The following is a 21,910-nucleotide window of genomic DNA, read 5'->3' as shown; positions in this document are numbered from 1 at the left end:
TTTTCTGTGAATATATATATATAGTAAAATGTCATTTATTCTTGTGATCATTTCAGCATCATTACTCCAGTCTTCAGTGTCACATGATCCTTCAGAAATCACTCTAATATGATGATTTGATGCTCAAGAAACATTTATGATTATTATCAATGTTAAAAACAGTTGTGCTGCTTCATATTTTAGTGGAAACTGATACATTTTCTTTTTTAGGATTCTTATATGAAGAGAAAGTCCTAAAAGAACAGCATTTATTTGAAATATAATCTTTTGTAACATTATAAATGTCTTGACTGTCATCATGGCTGAATTTTTTTTTTAAAATCTTACTGACCCTAAATGAGTAGGGTTTGAGTATACACAAACAAGAACTGGGATGCCATCATGGTCTCAGATGTCTTTAATATTGCAGTTATTTCTCCAGCAATGCAATTAAATTTAGCTGCGAAAGCGCCTTATACACTGCAAAAAATGCTTTTCTTACTTAGTATTTTTGTCTTGTTTCCTGTCCAAATATCAAACATTTCTTAAATCAAGATCCATTTACTAGATGAGTAAAATGACATAAGATATTAAGTCTCGTTTTCTGGGGAAATAAAAACAAATTAAGCGAGTTTTTGCTTGAAACAAGCAAAATTATCTGCCAATGGGGTCAGAAAAATAATCTTGTTTGTGTTTGAATTAACATTATTTTTCTGACCCCAATTTAGCTTTTTTTTTTAGCATCAACTCACTTAATTTTGATTAATTCCCCCGGAAAACAGGACATAATATCTTGTGTCATTTTTACTCATCTAGTAAATGCATCTTGATTTCAGAAATGTTTGATATTTGGACTGGAAACAAGACAAAAATACCACGTAAGAAAAGCATTTTTTGCAGTGTGTCTGTAATGTCTTCCAGGACTCATGACTTCCTGTGGAGCGTCAGGTGTGAGCGGTTTCTCTTTGAAGTGTGCGCATCACTTCCTGCAGGGCCTGTAAGGATTGATAAGAGAGAAATGATTCCTCCACACTGATTTGCGCTCGTTGGTTCTGACGGCGTCTCTTCGGCCGGCGTTCGGTGGAGGGGGACTCGTATCTTCAAGGCTTTGACGTGAAGGATAATTGAATTGTGTTTGTCTGAAGTCGCGGATGAGCTTGTTTCACTCGCGAGGTCAGTCAAGGGAGACGCTGCACTTGAGTGTTTTAGCTTCTGAGAACAACTTCATCCAGTCGCTAGATGCGTGTTTTCTTGCGATAAAGCCTCTGAACGTTCACGGATATCTCCGGATCTGATGTTGGCCGTTCAGGTGTTGGACATTTTCCAAAATGTTATCTGAGATGATAATGGTATCTAAAAAAGCGAGAAGAGGGAAGATTGAGTTGTTCAGTCGACGTCGATCTCAACACAAATACGAGATGTTTAGGCTTCGTGCCTTGAGTTGATAAAGAGGTTCACTTGTATAATAATACAGATGGTGTTCAGACGTTAAAGGGGATATTCAATCAAAAATAAAAATCATCATGACATACGTTTCTTCTGTGAAACTCAAAAGGAGATGTTTTGCAGAATTTTCACGCTGTTCTTTTTGAATACAATCAAAATAAACGGGAACTGAAACAACTGAGCTCCAGGAATGACTCAAACGCACCACAAATGAATATTTCAGGTCACATGAAAGCTTTTCTAATTTCTCAAAATGTATTCACGCTCGTGTTCAGTGCAAATATGACGGGTACATTTTTTGTGTGTTTTTATCATTAACTAAAACTGAACTAAACCCATTAAAAAATAAAAAATAAACATTTATACTTGAAATAAAATAAACATTAACTGATTGCCAAGACAACATTTCTCATTTTTCTTTAGTTTTGTGTTTTAGTATCTTAAAACACGTTTGTTCACTAGATCCTTTCCATGATTCATTGTATTGTTGTATTTTGTTTTATTTTACTTCTATAAATTGATTACAAAATGTTTTTCTTTGTATTTATCTTCTGTAAAGCGCTTTGTAAACCGTCTGACATGCAGCTCTCTGTGAGTGTGCTTCAGATGTGTGCGCTTAAAAAACCCAACTATAAGTACCAGTTTAGACTGATATGGCTTTAAAACACATGCAGATAATAAACTTTCATGATGATGAAGCGTGACCACGATAGAGATGACAATCAAAACCAAACAGATGTTTTATTTTTTGGCAGAGTATCTGAGGTAAAGCTGTACTCTTCTGGAAAGGGGGCGGGGCAGCAGCTCATTTGCATTTAAAGATACATGCACGAAAACAGCGTGTCTTTCCTTCCACTCAAAGATGCGTTTACAACATGGTATAATAAATGATCTGTGGGGTATTTTGAGCTGAAACTTCACAGACACATTCTGCAGACACCTGAGACTTGCAGTCAAACCAAAATGTATTCAGACACCTTCAACATCTCTCACATTATCACAGTTTATTCGCTAAATGATATAAAATGGTAATAAAATATGACAAGAACTCAGAGTTATCAAATCAGTTGATATTTCACTGGTTTTGTCCGTCCTTCTGTTAGACTGTCTCACTGATGAATTATGATGAATATCTGTCAGCTGTTAAATTTAACTACACAATTACATAATACCAGTTTATTGCTTCATTGTGTTCAGTCTGTGTGTAAAAAGGTCGAATTAGCAATTAAAGAAAAAACACTTCAGCAAAACATGATCAGCTCAAAGTGTCTGAATCATTTTTGGTCCCAAATCTGTATAAATGTTACTGGTAGTCACTGTATGAAGAATTTTTGGGTATAATATGTCACAGTTTACTTTATTTTGCTCTCCTCACTTACAGAAATGAACTATAGTGTCCTGCACACACTAGTAAAACAATATATAAAAAATTATATCTGGTGTCTGAATAATTTTTGGTTTGACTGTATATCACATCTAGTAAAAGAGGCATGATAGGTCTCCTGTAAATACTCTCTGTCGTCTTCCTCAGCGGTGTTCACAGAGATCCCTCATGACATCTCGGCACAGAGCGGTCAGGACGTGGAGATGGCCTGCTCGTTTCGAGGCGCGGGGTCGCCCTCCTATTCGCTGGAGATCCAGTGGTGGTACATCAGGAACCACAGAGAGTGGACGGACAAGCAGACGTGGACCACCAATCAGGTATGGCGTGAATTATTATTAACTGGACCAGAAAACGTGTAAAAAAAACAAAAGATTGAAGGAGGAACCCGAACCAAATCTAGAGACCAGGGACTCTTTTCACACCAGATAAGAAGAAACCACTTAGCAACCACCCAGAACACCCTAGCAACTACCCTGGGGTGTGTTTCCTGTATAATGACGTAACTCGCTGCTTCACTACTATAGTACGATGCATCGTTGAAGAAATCAACTAGCTAGTCATGACCGTTTCCCAAAACTGTATAGTCGCAAATTGGTCGTTGAACCAAGTTGGTTTATGACGTCATGAACGTGGTGGAGTAATAACTTCTTTTAATGAATCTGTTTGAGATCAAATTAATGCTCAATGTTTTTGCTATAAATTACGGACATGGCATTCTCAGTTATTTTCCTTTATTTCCAGATTCAGTCATAGTCTCGTTCTTATGTAGTAGAGCAAGATCGCACATGCACACTCTTCAAAACAGTGTTTTAAATCTCTTGACGAACTAAAAAACATAAATGACATTTGTACTGTATTAATTCTAAATTAAAGACACAGGTTGTACTGAATGTCAGCTTGCTTATTTTCCTCAAGATAAGGATTTATTGAGTCCACATGTCAGGCAAACTAGAAACTCTGCTTCTAACCACAGGTCGAGATCTGTCGTTCCAAACACACAACTCTGCGATGTTTGCGAATGTTCGTTAGAGCTATGGTTTCGGGAAACACCGACTTGTTGAACTGCTGATAACGGCGGAACTTGCGAACATAGTTACCTAACGATGCTTTCTGGAAATGCACCCCTGAATGAAACCTTTACCACTGGCGTATAACGTGAGCCGTCAGCTGTGAGGTTGAGGATTCAATGCCAGTGTGTTGAGGATTAAATCTGATCCAGAAACCAAAGAGTTACTAAGATCATAATCCCCGCGTTCTGTCCCCTTGAGTTCAGCCCTTAACCTCCACGCAGATCTGCCCACAAACTACAGCACAGAGAGCGGCTAACCATTACTAACAATACACAGAACAATACGATCCTCAGCAGGCCTGCTGTCACCGGCTGCAATTATGAGCCCGCTTTCTCTCTCGCGCGCTCATGCCACTCAAACACTCACACAGACTCCTATTTTAAGAGTCTGAGAGAGAGAGAGAGATCGAGGGTTCAGCATCCTGTCCGACACACACACACACACACACACACACACACACACACACAGTTTAATAACCAGCTGCCAGTCAAAGGCTTCAGCTGTATGTAGAGCTGCACAGCATCACCTGCATGAACACAGACACATCAAACCTGGGAAATTCAATACGTCTGTAGATAAAATATACAGCCGCCATCCAGTCAATTTAGATGAATGACTTTGCATTATATAAACATTATATAAAAAGGTTTCCAAAAGGGAATGTCATAGAAGAGGCATTTTTGGTTCCCCAAAGAACCTTCCAGAACATTTAAAAAATCTAAAGAACCTTTTTCCACAATAAAGAACCTTTTGTGGAATGGAAAGATTCCACGGATGTTAAAGGTTCTTTATGGAACCGTCGATGCCAATAAAGAAGCTTTATTTTTAAGAGTGTAGCAAAACATCAAAGTAAGTGTCATTTGTTGCAAAGAAAGATGCACAAACAGAATTTACAAGAAAACACTTGACAAAAAGACATTTGAAATCAATCGAATAGGTCAATAGATCTGGGGCCCTATTTTAATGATCTGAAACGCAAGTATCAAACGCGAAACGCAAGTAACTTTGTGGGCAGATCTCGTGCGCTGTTGCTATTATACCGGCGGGATAAATGACTCTTGCACCCGACGCAAATCTAAAATGGGTTGGTCTGAAGTAGCTTCATTATTCATAGGTGTGGTTTGGGCATAACATGAAATAAACCAATCAGAGCGTCATCTCACATTCCCTTTAAGAGCAGGCGCGCTTGTTCTATAGCGGATTGCTATTATAACGGCGGATTTGCCAGGAGCGGTTCACAGCCGAGGAGACCGACGTTCTCGCCAGGGCCGTAAAACACAGAGAAGAGACATTGGGGATGGAGAAACCCACCCAAATTAGCTTCGGTTAAACAGGCGTATAATAATTTGGGTAAATGTGTAAGCTAGATTTATGCCTATTTTTTCACATCTTCAGGGACACAACAATGATTTCCCTCGTGTGGTAATATTTTTCCTTGTAATTATGTATGGTTTGCAAAAAAAACTGCTGCGTCTGTGTGTAGATGAGATAAGCAAAGTGTATGCTGTTGTGCACATGCTACATTGATTATAGCCAAGCATGCGCCCTTAAAATAGCATCTGAACGCGCCACTGACTTTAGACGAGGTTTCTCCTGGTCTGTGGCGGAATTGTTTTCTGAAACTGCAAAATAGCATCAGGGAACGTTTGCGCCGGAACACGCCTCCTCTTTTCGCTGAACCGCCCCCGGGAGCACAAGTTCATTCCCTAGTTTACCGACTGTGGAGAGAAAAGTCCGCTGTGCGCGGGTGCAAAATAGGAATGATACATGTGTCGGTGTACAAAGTCAATTGCGCTGGGTGCAAGATAGAGCCCTTAGTGTTTGTGTTTGTGTAGTATTGCAGAAACAATACTGAAGGGCAGCTGTAATTTGTGTTATATTGCTATAAATCATTTTACACTATAAATATTGAAATGGTTTATGCTCACTTTAAAAATGATAATTCACATTTTGGTGACACTTTAGAATAAGGTTGTTTGTTAACTTACGTTAATTCATTAGTTAACATGAACTAACAATGAAAAATACTTCTAAAGCATTTATTAATCTCAGTTAATTTCAATGTTTACTAATGCATTATTAAAATCAATAGTTGTATCTATTAATATTATTTAATGGTGTGAGCTAACATATATTTTTATTACCTAACATTAACAAAGATTAATAGATACTGTAACAAATTGGTAGTTAATGTTAGTTATTGCACTTACTAATGTTAATTAACGGGACCTTAATGTAAAGTGTTTCCCATATTTTATGGTAAAATTTTAAAGTGAAAGATTGAAAGTCTGAATCCAAGACAAACCAATAGAAATCTAAACATGCAAAAGCAGCAAAAAATTATTAATAAAGGCCTATTTAAATGTTTTCAAGGTCGTCATATAACAAAAACTCATTGGTTTTAATAAAACCGCTGGGACATAAAGTGGCCAAAGCTGAAGAAACATAAATATGAAGTGAGAACGGGAGAGGATACAGTGGTATTGATGGACTCTGGGGTCTGCGGCAGGTAACAGTCCACATACATTAATCACAACGGTGGAAATAACTGCAGGTTCCCGAGAGAGAGAGAGAGAGAGAGAGAGAGAGAGAGAGAGAGTCAGAGAGTGAGTGAGTGAGTGGGCGAGATTGCAGGACTTCCTGCTGTGAGCTCAAGATGCTCTTTAATTGGATGAAGGGATGAAAAGAGGGACATGAAGAAACTCTTGCTCACCTTTGCGTCATGTTTTATTCATGAAGGGCTCTTGAGGATCAGTTCAGATTCCAGCACTTTATATGCTTGTGTGTTTGAGTGCTGTTCAAATGTCCTTCTGCATGGTCACTGCATTAAACACACAAATACTGTAGAGCAAGTACAAGATGGCATATTTCTGCTTGACTGTTTCTTCATCGGAAAATCAACAGTATATTGGCGCTTTTCCACTGCATGGTACGGTACGGCTCGGTTCGGTACGGCTCACTTTTGGCGCATTTCCACTGCATGGTACGGTACGGTACGGCTCGCTTCGGCTCGCTTTAAATGGTACCACCTCTGTTGAGGTTCCAAGCGTACCGTACCGATACTAAAATGTGACGTGAAAACACTGCAGATCACTGATTGGTCAGACAGAATCATCACTACCAGCGTCATTGTATTTACGACACGAGACACTAAACCCGCTAGATTTAAATAGCCAGTAGACAACAGCCAACGCTGTAGCGCCTGTTTTGCTTTAAAAAAAAAAAAGAAAAAAAAAAAAGAGTATAAACTTCAAAAAAAGAAATGGCTGAATCGTGGTCAGTGGACGAGGTGCAGACGTTCCTCTCGTTGGTTGCCGAGGAGTGGATGGGGAAACACGGAATGAAAAATTCGCATTTAATATGATGATGTCATGGCAGTAGAGACGGCAACTATAACGATCAGTCCCACCCACTTTGAAGCGGTACTAACTGCAGTGGAAAAGCAACCGAGCTAAAGCGAACCGAACCGTGCCGTAACGAGTCGAGTCGTACCACGCAGTGGAAAAGCGAAGCGAGCCGAACCGTTCCGCGCCGAGTCGAACCGTACTGAGCCGAACCGAGCCGTACCATGCAGTGGAAAAGCGCCATATTATCACCCAATATATTAAAAGTTGGATATCTAGTAGGCTAAACCTTACTTTACCTGCGTGCAAATCTTGGCTGCGTGATTATTTAAATTGTTGCGAATATTTATTATATTATATTAGGGTTTATAAAGTTGGATGTATATTAAATTCAGTTTTAGCCGCATGCATACAGTACATGACATGTTAAGTGAAATATAATATATAGCAAATCTCAAGAGCTTGATTGCTTATATCGTGGAAAAATGTAAAATATATTATTTGTAAGTATCCACCAAAGTAGAAATAAAAGGATCAAAACAAGATAATCATCAATGTTTTTGATGTTAAATAATGCAAAACAATTTTTTTTTTAAAAATGCAACTATCTACAATTACTTATTTAGCCTGATATTTATATTTAGTGTAATATTTTATTTTTTTGTGTTGAATTTAGTGTGTTTGTATATTTAGTGTTTATTTTCTGCTTGTAGCACTTTGAGGTGAGAAAATAAAATAAATATTACAAATAAAATCTATTATTATTTATGAGGGTTTCTTATTTTTTTATTTCAGTTTTTTTTTTTAAATGAAAATGAAAAATTCTTGAATGCAAACAGCTTGAATAAACAGCTTATTACTTTATTTTTTTTGATTACAGCTTAATGGATTGCTTATTTAACCTGATATTCATATTAAGTTTAATATTTGAGTCTGTTGTGTTATTGTATTTATTGTGTTTGTATATTCTACATTTATTTTATCCTTGTAGCACTCACTGTGGTGAGAAAATATAATATTTATTTAAGCATAAATAAATAATGAAACACACCATTTAAAAATAAAAACCTTAAAAATAACACACTTATTAAAAAAAGAGAAAAATATTGAAATATTTTATTTTTATAGTGGAAAAAAATAAATAGCTACCCTGAATATATGGTCAGAATATGCAGTTATAAATCATAATATGTGGATGTATGACCACGATGTGTCTGGTTGCAGGTGGTGCCACAGAATGAGATGTCAAAGGATGCCACCAAAATCAGTGTAAGTTTGTGATTTCCTCCTCATTTCATTCATGAACATCTCTTTTGTGTTTGTTCTCAGCTGTTGTCATCTAAAAGTACATGGTGTGTGTGTGTGTGTGTGTGTGTGTGTGTGTGTGTCAGGAGGGCAAATAACTGGAGCATGCAAACACAACATCACACTCGCTTGGGCTAAAGGTGATTTGTTTGCAACTTGCTCGGCTTTTGCTGGTTGAGCCGCTGCAGGCTGTGTGTGTGTGTGTGTGTGTGTGTGTGAGACGCAGAAGCCTTCTCACGCTAAAGCAATTCAGGCTTAGAGAGAAGCTCACAAACACAGACTGAGATAAAGCGGCTGGGGTTTGTGTTTCAGAGGTGGAGTGTGTGACACGGAACAACAGTTAAACGATCACACACACACACACACACACACACACACCTCATTCTCAGCTGTGATTGTGCTGTAGGTCATCACAACTGTGCTGTTGTCATCCAGACTCACTGCATGACTGTCAGTGTGATATGGCATATAACCTCGGGAACCGAGGCGTTACTCAATGTTAACTGCTATATTGAGTAACGCCTCGGTTACGACTGTAACCTCGGTTCCCTGAAGAGGGACGGTGCGCTTTATAGCGTCCTGCCATGACGTCACCCGCCTATACGCCATTGGACTGATTTCACACGTGCTTCACGACCCAATCACGCAGAGCGTTCCCTCAGCGTCAGTCTCGATGCAGCGTGAGTTCCCTTGAAAGAACCGAAATTTCAGACACGCTTTTTCAATAATGTTTGTTTAAATTGTGCTCCACTAAATTAAAATATTCCCAAAAGAAGCCAAAACAGGATTGAGGATTGTAATTGTGTGTTGCACTTTACACAAGATCATCCTGTAGGTTATGGCTTGCAATGCCGCTTGTCAGATTAAGTGGAAACATCTTGGAGGGTTGCACAATTTGTGATTTACATTTTATTTTTATTTCAATAAAAGTTTTTTAATTATTATTTTATGATCCAAACCCATTGGTCCTCAGGATTGCATCCAAATAGTCCCCATGAGCATGTCTGATCGAGGACGAGTGCACAGTCTGCTCATACGGGGCTTTATTAACGTCAACTAGTGACTGAAGCAACGCGTCGACTAGACAAATCTGAGGATGTGTAGCTTTGCAGGTTCAGTAAGATCTTCAGTATGTATGTGTGTGTGTGGTTGTGTGATTGTGTGAGTGTGTTAGAGAGTGTATGTGTGTGAGTGTGTGTTAGAGAGTGTGTGTGTATGGGAGTGTGTGAGTGCATGTTGTGTGTGAGTGTAATAGAGAGAGTGTGTGTGTTAGTGTGTGTTTGTGTGTGAATAAATCAAAGCATCTCTCTCTGCTACTCCATAAAATATTCACAAGGACATTTGCTTCCACTGAATGCAGAGCCGTTGATCAGAGACTGGAGACTCACTGGAATCCAGCATGAACTTCACCATAACGTTGTTTTCAACTCTTGTAGATTTAGCTGTGATGTTATTTCTGATCCTAGTGAAGCTGATAGCGAGAGTGTTTGTTTGTTACCATCCTCGACATATGTAACGCTGTGGAAACGAGTTGATGTAAGTGTGTTTGAGTGTGTGCATGTGGGTTTGTGAATGTATGTTTATTTATCCACCTGATCCACACTCAATCTGCTTCACTGGCAGACGCTTTATTGAGCGCCTGGATCCTCTGGGAACGCTGACCGCTTTACAGAGAGATTGTCCTGTTGTCTGTGTTTCAGAGAGAGAGAGAGAGAGAGAGAGAGAGCTGTTGAGTGAATGTCTCTCATCCATCTCTGCGGTTCCACGTCCGCATCTCACTGAATATCACTGATGTATTTCACTCTCACACTGCATTCACTTCCGCTAGGAATTCACCCATTTACTCATTTAGCAGACGCTTTTATCCTAAGCGACTAACAACTGAGCAATTTATCATAAAGAGGCAATAAACACAAGAAGTGCTGGTAAGTTTCAGACACGTTTTAGAAGCTCGAACAGGGAGAGATTACGGAATGGTCAAAACATTGGGAAGAAGGTTTTTTTTTTTTTTTTGAAGGATGCAGTTATATGCGTTTTCAGCTGTTTCTTGAATTTTCTGCATTCAGGATAGGGTTGGGAAGATCATATGTGACCCTGGATCACAAAACCAGTCACGAGTCGCACGGGTATATTTGTGGCAATAGCCAACAACACATTGCATGGGTCAAAATGATTGATTTTTCTGTTATGCCAAAAATCATTAGGATATTAAGTAAAGATCATGTTCCATGAAGATATTTTGTAAATTTCCTACCGTAAATATATAAAACATGTATTTTTGTGAGTGAATGCAGCACAATGGCGAACATAAATGGACAACTTTAAAGGCGATTTTCTTAATATTTAGATATTTTTGCACCCTCAGATTTCAGACGTTCAAATAGTTGTATCTCGACCAAATATTGTCCTATCCTGACAAATCATACATCAATGGGAAGCTTATTTATTCAACTTTCAGATAATGTCTAAATCTCAATTAAAAAAAATTGACCCATATGACTGTTTTTGTGGTCCAGGGTCACATTTCAGCAGTAGGGATGGGCGATATACTATATCACAATATTTTCTGCTATTTATTGCGCTAACGATATCTATGACAATATGAATATAGTCCCATTCACCACTGTTTTGTTCTTGAGAGCCTCAGAAACACAAGCATTGATCTAAAGTGAAATGTACCCATCATCAAATCGGCTCCTATGATATACCAGTTACATAAAAGAATTAAACAAAACAGTAAACATCCAAACACCAGCCCTTGCGGAAATGGAAAAGTTGCAGATAGGCTTTACGTTTCTTCTGTGAAAGTGCAGATAATGTTTAAATCGTGCAACTGTACTGAAAAACAGCACACAATAATAATCAATTACAAGTTTGAACTGTACAAAACTAACAATAATACTGATAAATAATACTACTACTACGAATTCTACTACTAATAACAATATAAAGCGCACTAAGCATTGATGAGCTGCTGGGTTCATGAATATTAATCGCGTCTGCATTTGCGCATTAGCTTCTGCTTGCTCTTAAAGGCTGAATGATTCCAAATGACTCCATTATTTTTACTAGAAAATACAGCAAAGAATATCGTTTACATGTAGAACGTTAATTCTGCGTGGTGTAAGACTCTCTTGCTCTCTCTTTGAGTGTGTGAGAAACACTAGTGTTTACTGTGCGTCAAATACACTGCATTCATTGGGATGAACTGAAATAATGCACTTTACAGACCGCTTGACGGAGAGCGAAACTTTCACGCGTGTTCGGCAAGTGAAAATATATGTGTTATTAGAGATGCACCGATATGAAATTTCTCAGCCGATACTGATAGCCAATTATTCAGAATGATATCGGCCGATGCCGATAGTTTGTTTTTTCTTATGGATAAAAAATCTCTCCCAAATAATGGTGCACACTATACAGGGAACCCTCTCATTTGGTGCGCTATGATATTAGAGGTTAAAATTAACAACAGAGATATTATATTCAACTGCTTTTTATTTCCACATAAAATATTTACACTCAAATAAAAGCTGAAATGTTTGTATACAACTCAGTTACACATATAAGGTAGTTTTCATAAGCCCTTGTCTTCATGGCAAGTTTATTCAAGCATACATATATAATTAACAGTAAATAAGCTCCTCTAGTTTTTTTTTTTTTAAAGCTAACTAACAAACTGGTGACTTTCCTGAGGTAAATGCAACATTAAGTGACGTTGTTCAGAAGCTGTTTTACTGACATCTTTCCACGGTTGAAACACTGATTGAGTGATTACATGATTTCGGCAAGTTATACTGTTACTTTCAACTTACCTTCTGATATTCATGCATGTTTTTCTAGATATAATTTGTGTTAAAGTGGAAGAATAGACTCGCGCTGCTGCTTGAACTGAGGCGCAGTGATCTCAGTCACATTTTAGAGCATCAAAACGCCATTTTATTTGCATTTCCCATCCAGCATTACAAATAAAGATATTTTAATAATTTTTTAGGATATATTTTTTCATAATTTATTTTAATCTTTACATTTTTCATAATTTATTTTTTAATAAAATATTTATTAACATTTACATTTTGGGTATTTTATTTGCATTTCCCATCCATCTATACAATGAGTTCAAGAAAACGAATAATAAATTAATAAATTACTTTCCTTTTTGAATGTACATGTTAGAAATTTGATTTGGATTTCGCTGTTTCCATTTCATTTTTTCATGCAATATACCAAAATTTGCACACAAAAAAAATACATGTATGGAGACCCGGTCTTCAGTGCTGTGTGTCACTGTCTCTCACTGCTGCTCATCACTGCCAAACATGTTGCATTTCACTGGCCCCATCCCAAACGCTGTCCTAAATCCCTGGAGTCCACACTTCAGTGACATGATGCCGCATAGTTGTCCACTATGGAGTGTGGGTTTGGGACAGAGCCACAGTCTCACTGTAGTCTCGCTGCCTCACATTACATCTACTGTAGCGTTTCATGATGATCCACACTGGAGCTCTGATGATCAGGAGCCCATTTAAGCCTGCAAGACATGACAATGAGTGCTATAGGAACGATGCAAACAACCATTTCGTTTACAAATCCAGAGGTTTATTAGATTTGTGAGTTCACATGCTTTATTGCATTTAAGGCAAGACACTACATTTAATCATTTAGCATCACCATACTTCCCAATTCATTAATCACAGTACATTAAGACAGTTGTATTGCATTGCAAATTCTCTGCAATGTTCAAATATGCAAATTAGGCTTTATATGATTAAATATGCATACATTTGCAGAACAGAAATGTGAACATTGGATTAAGCGAACAGTAATCCCCTCAGTAAAAGCCTTCAGAATATAGATAGGAATAAATCTGTAAAGTTTGGTGCGAGTAAGTGCTGCTGAAGTGCAGATTTAAAAAGGTTTTTTAACCCTTTAAATATATGTATTGTAATTGAAATCTACAGACTCTAATAGATAACATGTAAATAAACACTTAAAGGGATAGTTGATGAACATTTTGTCATAATTTACTCACCCTTGAGTTGAAAAGAGTATGAATTTCTTTCTTCTTCTGAACACAAAAGAAGATATTTTGAATAATATGGGTAAACAAACAGTTGGTGGTATCCATTGACTTCCATGGTATATAAAAAAAAATACTATGGAAGTCAATGGGGTCCATCATGTGTTTGGTTACCGACATTCTTCAAAATATCTTCTTTTGTGTTCAGAAGAAAACAATTCATACATGTTTGGAACAACTTGAGGGTGAGTAAATGACAAAATAAAATTTTTTGGGTGAACTGTCCCTTTAAATGTGTATTTTAGATGTTTTCTTTCCACTATTTGAAAGCTAAATGGCCTAAAATCTCAAAAACAATGGTTTTGCCTGTAGTGTCTCTCCTTAAAGGTGCCATAGAATGGATTATTTTATTATTTTATAATGTTTCCTGGGGTGCCCTTATAATGTTAGTATGTTTTTTAGATCAAAATTTGTTATAATTTAGAAATAAAAGGCATATTTCCTAGCCTGATTTCATCCATTGATTTGAACACTCTGTTTGAAGGGGCGTGTCTGCTGTGAGACTTCAGTGTTGTTGCCCACTGCTGTGATTGGCTGACATGCTTGCATATGAAATATCTGGCATTACATGTAGAGCTATCTGGAAAACTTTTACTATTACAGCTTTTATATGTTTTTACTATTACAGCTATCGGGATTAACGAATCATGAGAAGTTTTTTTTTAAGTATTTAGATCTATTCCCATCACATAAAAGGTTTCAGTGATGAGCACTGAGCAGATGACAGCCTGTTGATCGCGTGAATGAAGATCTTATCACTGCAACGCGATATACTGATGCATAAACAGTGTTGAACGACTTTGAAAGAAAGATTATCTGTCTGAATTTGAACAATTACACATCAGAAATTCACATAACCCACTGGTTCTCCAGAGGCTCGGATGAAGGAGCAAAAAAATATTTTTGTGTTCATTTGTACAACCAAACACTGAGCAACTGCCATGCTTCGTTCGCTCGTTTGCAAGCCATGATGTCTCTCGAGGAAAAAACAATATCGCGCTGGATCTAGATAACACAATGTAAATTATCGTTAATAAAATCCCTACTTGCCGCTTGCGGGAATATAACGTTAGTTGAAATTGCCCCCTTCGTCCGTTTGAGACGCCGAGAGAAGCCTGGCTGCTTGATATTGTTGTAACAGTCCGTGGTGAAATGGGCAGAGCAACTAAACAACTTCGAATTAAACTGTAGCGGTATCCGATTATAGATAGATAGATTATAGATAGATCTGCCATTTTCCCTATGATCCTCCTCCTGCTTGTTTCTTCACCTGCAGAACTTCTGATGATTCGGCTGTGCAGTTTCGCCTGGCACTGAGCATGGGCTGGCATATGCAAATTTTTAGAGGCGTACATATTAATGATCCCATCGGTTTCGTCACAGTTGGTGTTATGTGGAGATTCGCCCGTTTTTCAGGGGTGTTTTTCAAAAACGAGATTTAAATAAGAAAGAGAAAACTATGGTGTTTGAGACTCACTGTATGTCATGTCCATGTACTGAACTCTTGTTATTTAACTATGCCAAGATAAATTCAATTTCACATTCTATGGCATTCTATGTTCTCAAAAAGCGTCTCTTTTTTAAAATACGACGCACGTTTTGACCTCCTAGTCATCTCTGCTTCAGCCCAAATCAGTCGGAGTCTGTTTTAAATCAGCATTTTCGAGCCTGATTCATGATTTAATACCCTGACCAATCATTTTCAAACCTCTGACCAGTTCTCCTGTCCGTTTCTCCGCAGGTGGTGAAGGTCGCCGGAAGCAACATCTCCCACAAGCTCCGACTGTCCAACGTGAAGCCGTCAGACGAGGGCACGTACGAATGCCGCGTCATCGACTTCAGCGACAGCAAGCTACGTCACCATCGCGTGCGGGCGTACCTGCAGGTGGAGCGCGCGGATCCTCCGTCCCACCAGGGGGCGACGTCACAAGAGGACGTTCTGCAGTCTGAGCACCACAAGCACCAGCCGGCCCATCACGCTCACCACAAACCCGGCCGAGAGCTCAGGAAGAGGTCCGCTGATGATAGTACCGTTGACTGCACGGAGAGCTGTGCACTTTAGGTTCCTCTTATCTTTACTTACTACCCAACCCAAGCACCCGTACACCCACATCATTCCTTACACCGACCCCTGAAGTTGGGATAGTTCATCCAAAAATGAAAACATTCTCACAGTTTAAATTCCTTTTATTGTCATTGCAGGTATTATACAGTGAAATTACTTAGCAAACCTTATGGTGCATCCACACAGTAATTAAGACACCATAAATGTAACACACGACAATACAGAAACTTGACAGTTTCATGTAAAGATATTGCACATTGTTGTCACAAAGTGACCCTAACTGTAATTATGATTAATGCAATTGAATCATGACTATTCAAGGTGTAATCAAAAGTTCGGTGATAAATTCCAAACCAAGTCCTGAAAAGTGAAGCCAAAGCGTCTCGATCGCTCCCCCCCCCCCCGGTGGCTGGTCCCAGTATAGGTCGTAAACATAGACTGTAAAAAAATTGTAATGGACGAGGCAATGGACGTGAGGCAAACTTAAACAATCAAATTACACTCCAAATACATTTTTTCCAAAGATGTTTCTGTCATTTTAGGTAGTTTTTATCACGCTGATATAAGTTTAAGTGTTCGGTTTTTTTTTTTTTTAAGTTTGGTTTTAGTTAGTTATTTGTGACCCTGGACCACAAAACCAGTCACATGGGTCATATTTTAGAAATTGAGATTTATGCATCATCTGGAAGCTCAATAAATATGTTTTCCACTGATGTATGGTTTGTTATGATAGGACAATATTTGGCCGAGATTCAACTATTTGAAAATCTGGAATCTGAGGGTGCAAAAAAATCTAAACATTGAGAAAATCTCCTTTAAAGTTGTTCATTTATGTTGGCGATTGTGCTGCATTCACTCACACAAATAAATGTTTTATATATTTACGGTAGGAAATGTACAAAATATCTTCATGGAACATGATCTTTACTTAATATCCTAACGATTTTTGGCATAAAAGAAAAATCGATCATTTTGACCCAAGCAATGTATTGTTGGCTATTGCACAAATATACCCGTGCGACTCAAGACTGGTTTTGTGATCCAGGGTCACATTTGTTTCTATAAAAACAGGGCGTGATGTCATGATTGACAGCTTCTCTAAACGAAGTAGTCACTGATGCACCAACTGACTTTTTGGGGGATTTTCGGGAGGAGATTGGAGCTTTAACTTTAATTTCTACATGTCCGAAACTATTTATTTGACACTGACACAATGAGTTGCTCTGCAGTAAACTGTACTAACGGGTTTCTGCAAGAGTGAGGGCGGCACCTTGATATCGCGACTCCACACACACTCTCTACTGCGCAGAATCAGATCCCAAATCTGCATAAGATATAAGCGCCATATTGGGACATTGGCGGCTTCACTTTTCTACAATGGAAGAGAGTGAAGGTGCTTCGTTCATCTTTTATTTTAACAGACTATGTTCCAAACCCATATGACCGACTTTCTTATGTAAAAACAAAATAAAACATTTAGGGCGTGAGGGCACAATCCCATAAAAGTCCGGATGGGAGTGGAAAGTTCTGCACGTGATCTACTGACGACGAGCAAATTAAAGAAAAGACACAGCCGGATAATTTCCATAATGACCAACACAATATTTGCATAATTACCAAGAGCAGTGCAAATCAGCGTCTGGTTTAAGACATGCTTTTTTGAGGGGTAAATAATGGCGGAAACACCAGTAAATTGACTAGCGCAAACCTTAGTAAATCACTTTACATGATTAATTTAAAGGTGCTCTAAACGATGTCACGCGTTTTTTAGGCCGAAACATTTTTTGTCACATCCAGCAAACATCTCCTCACTATCCGCTAGCTGCCTGTCCCCTGAACACACTGTAAGAAAACGCGGTCTCTGTAGACAGCCCAGGCTCCACAAATGGCAACAAAAACAAACTGGCCCAACCTGGACCACGAAACATAACAAACACCGTTCCAGCCAATAACCGACAAGAATGATTTGGGGGTGGGGGGGTTAGTGCGTGTGCACATGAAGGGTGGTGTGGGGAGTGGAGGAGAGAGAAGCATGAAGAGAGAAGTTAGCTAGAGGAGAGATGTCCTAGACAACGACAACGACTAACGTTAGAATTATATTCTCTTGAATTTTGATATGGCCGACACACGACCAAAGAGGTGACGTTCCGATGAACAAATAGCAAAGAAGAGGGGAAAAAGGAGAAGGAACACACAAAGTCCCGAATTTGCATCGGAAAAGCACGGAAGGGAGGGGGAGGGGACGGGATGAGGAGGAGGGAGGGTCGAGCTAGCCTCCGTTTTGTTTGACAATACAAGAAGTGACGTCACCCACCCGTTCACACCTTTTCACCGCTAATTTTTTTCTTTTCTTTAGTAAATCTTGACTGCACTGCCGTAAGCTATTAGTAAATCTGTCCCTTAAGCTTTTTAGAGCTTTATTTCAGTTTCGTATAGTTTAGTATTTGTCCTTTATTTTATTGTATTAGCCCCTGGTCAGTGGCTACTATCAAAGAGCAGCTTAGACATTCTGCAAAATAAATAATTTTGTGTTTTATGGTAGAAAGTGAGTAAAGCAGGTTTGAACATGAGGGTTGAGAGAATAAATAAAAAAACGAATTTTAATATTCGAGTGAACTATCCCTATATCAACTGATGTATATTTCTGTATAAAACCGAAGGTAGATATCTGTTCACAACAGCGAGTGCATGTGACAAACGTTTCTAATTATATTTGCCAATGAGCAAGAAACCAAATTGGACTGTTGATTTAAACTCTTTGGTCATTCTTAGTTTGCTCAGATTCATGGTTTTGATACGACGTAGACGGCTAGAAGCGTCAGAACAAACGTGAATGTTTGAAATATTCTTCATCAGGTCTAAACGATGACATTTACATGCTGTAATATTACTATCATTGTTTACATGTATAATGTTACGGGCACCAGTCTGAGGGGTTTTCTGGACTGGCATCACCATTGGCACAAGTGCGATTTAATAGGTGCCAGCTTTTGCAAATATGTTTCATAAAGCTTTTCTGTCAATAGAAGAATGGTGCACACACAATATTACGATGTTTTGTGGTTTTTATGCAGCTTTAAAAGATCTTGAAAACACTCACAGTATGTTCAATGGTATTAATGACAGCTTCGTTTCTGGTTTCTTTGATTTTTATGGTTTGATTCAATAGTTTTTTTGTTTCTGGAAGTAATACATGTACAGATTGTGTATATTACAATAGGCTACTCCTACAAAAGACTGGTTTCACCTTCAATGTATGCCTTTATCAAATAAATAAAAACATTGTACATTGATCATATATCTTTGTGTCCTTTTAATACATGATTTTTCTTGATTTTGATGATTTTTAAGTACTAAGATTTAACCCCAGTTCAACCAGACATTGTTTTGAAATATTTAAAAAAAAGGCGCCATAGAGATATTGGATATTGTTTAGTGACGCATTTGGCACGCAATCTGAGCTCAACTATTTGATTAATATGAAACAGTGATTGGTTAACCTGCAAAATTAGCGTTTTTGTAAAAACAAAAGATGCTCTTCTAGCCTGCACGTTTTTATAACATGTGTTAAAAGTTTTAGATATTCGTAAATCACAAGTTCCAGAAGGAAGGAGAGCGGAAAGATAAGTTTTCCCATTTCTCTCATTCAAATAGATAAGTTTAACTTTTGTTTTTTCAACTAATTTTGGTGTCTCATCACGTTGTGGTTGCTTATTTAAATCACTTTCAAGTATAACCACATTAAAAGTAGGCTACGTTTACACCAAATACCAGGCCGTAAATTTAGGTAGGGAAGTTTCTGGTTCTTAGCGTTAGTTTCTGATAAACATTTTGCAAACTTTATATTGTAACAGCTGAGCACACGCACACACTTTTGATAGATGTTGCGTAATTCAGCCTGAGGGTGGCGCTCTAATGTTGATTGACAGATTCATACTCGACACAGAACGCTATAGAATCGCCTTAAGTTCTGGTGACGAAACACTGCAAAAATATCTTTCCAAGAAATTTTATTAGACAAAAAACTTAAGACAACATGATCTGTGGAAAATCATAAATGATCTAGGAGTTTATATAGCTTTTTAATCACGGTCAGTCCATCCCTCACACAGCCTCTCGTCATGGCGCTGCTCTGAATAAGGTCTATGGCTCTCGCTGCAGTTCCATTTTTCACCAGATTTACATTGGAAAACTGCGGGGCGCTGTAGAGCTGAGGAGGACTCGGCTGACCCTCAGTAAATTATCCAGTTAAGACTTAAAATAGTCTAGAAAATCCGAAAATATTTATACAGAATTCTGAACACATTTACAATCCATTATTGATTAAGTCTATATAGAGATTGTTTTAGATGAGTATTTTTGGTGGGGCTCTGCTTCACCTGCCCTAACAGACTGCCAAGTACCATTATAACGTGTAAAAACAACAACAACATTGCTCTCTCTAATTAGAGACCACCCCAACTATAACGATAACGATAACGACAGAGCAAGGATACCATTGGAATCATTTTTGGGGATTTTTTCCCCCCAAACTGTTGAAAGATAAAACGTGGATAGTCCATCAATATCCATTCTATTTTAAAGCATGTAGCGAGAACAACTGAAGCGCGCTTTGAATAACCAACATGTTATCGTTTATCGTTCTTGATGTTAAAGGGCAACATGGTGGCTTAATTGCTTAAAGTCCCCCTGTGGTGAAAATCCAGCTTGTTTATGTGTCTATGGCTAAGTTTCCATCCACTTGTCAATCGAATTATCTGAAGTAAAAAAACTCATGCGAATAAGTGTGTTTCCATCCAACGGCTTTAAAGCGAATAAAAACCTGTGCGTAATGACGTCATCACATGCTGTTTTGCGATCAAGTTGGTAGGCCTATATCGAATTGATTTGAGACATTGTAAGGTGTTTCCATTCATTTTCGCACTGAATCGCACAACATTCAAACAAACATTTGCAAACAAAGTTTTGCTAGACAAAATGGATTTATACAGATAACGTTTCCATCAGCATAAGCCGTATATCGATCAAGATAAAATCCGATGAGACCGAACATATTTCATTTGAGTCGATATTCATGAAATTCAATCGAATTTTACTGTTTCCATAAGGCATTTTTCATTCGTTATCACTTAATTCGGATAAAAACGCGTGGATGGAAACATAGCTTATGTGGTGTTTTTAATATGCTTTTAAGACAAATCATGTGTAAATTCATAAGTCAACAGCATTGCTGAGTATTTTCTCCTTAAAACTGCAGTGAACCAAACACAGAATATTTGCATATTCATAGAACAGTGTATACTAAATGAAGCAAGTGTGCTGAGTTGCATTCAAGCTATTTTAAGGCATGAAGAATTTTTTTCAAGGAAAAAACTTTTAAATATTTAATTTTGGTGATCAAAGATGAGTTTTAAGGGATAAAATTATTGACTACAGGCCAGGGGGACTTTAAGTAAACTACTCAAGAAACTTTGGCTGGCATTGGGCCTTTATTATAAAAAGCGCCAAACAGTAATGGTAAAACTGTAGATAATCAATAAAATTATCCAAAAAAGCCTTTTTAACTTTCATTCTAACAAAGAGCTTTTCCAGCTACTTAACCTCAAAAATCACCTCGATTCTTCATTTCTTCATCTCTTCAGTTTGCTTTGTCGTCTTTAACGTTGGCGAATCCTTCAAACAAAACTCATGTCAAGCGGTTTGACTCTATAATGATGCTCCGGCACTTATCAGAAGCGGCCGGGAGGAAATTGCATTAGCCGCGTATGAGGCATGTCAGCCGGTCACCCCGGCGCTCGGGCCCGGTGAATAATAGCGCCTCTGTCAGCCCTGGCAGGAGGATAAATAGCAAAGTACAGTACAGATAACACTACAGCAGGCGAACACAAAGCATATGAGGCAGCTTTAATGCGAATCTCACAGGCCACACATTTATTAGACTGTCACTGAAGAACCCGCGACCCAACAGGTCACAACTACACCAGAACATATGTGTGATTTATACAAATATGGATAACACTTTACAATAAGGTTCAATAGTTAGTTAACGTGAAGAATGAACTTCAGTATTTATTAATCTTAGTTATTAATTTCAACATTTACTAATACGTTATTAAAATCAAAGGTTGTATTTGTTAACATTAGTAAATGCACCGTGAACTAACAATGAGCAGCTGTATTTTTACTAACATTAACAAAGATGTATAAATACTGTAACAAATGTATTGCTCATTGTTA

General features: G+C 38.1%; 2 protein-coding genes across 2 annotated transcripts in view; both read left to right on the top strand.

Annotated features, from left to right (window-relative positions):
* vstm2la (V-set and transmembrane domain containing 2 like a) overlaps positions 1-18,971 on the top strand; it is a 59,316-nt gene extending 40,345 nt beyond the window's left edge. Inside the window, exons 2-4 of the mRNA XM_084100033.1 lie at positions 2,957-3,126; positions 8,448-8,492; positions 15,350-18,971. Coding sequence (XP_083956159.1) covers positions 2,957-3,126; positions 8,448-8,492; positions 15,350-15,670 — 536 coding nt within the window. The 3' untranslated portion in view covers positions 15,671-18,971. The remainder of the gene's footprint in view (positions 1-2,956; positions 3,127-8,447; positions 8,493-15,349) is intronic.
* Positions 1-21,910, top strand: part of LOC311072984 (uncharacterized protein) — a 1,552,487-nt gene that overhangs the window by 1,493,867 nt on the left and 36,710 nt on the right. The gene's annotated exons all lie outside the window — the stretch shown is intronic.

This window comes from Abramis brama, assembly GCF_963993115.1.
Source record: "Abramis brama genome assembly, chromosome: 22".
Lineage (NCBI taxonomy): Eukaryota > Metazoa > Chordata > Actinopteri > Cypriniformes > Leuciscidae > Abramis > Abramis brama.
This window is presented reverse-complemented; position numbering and strand designations above follow the sequence as displayed.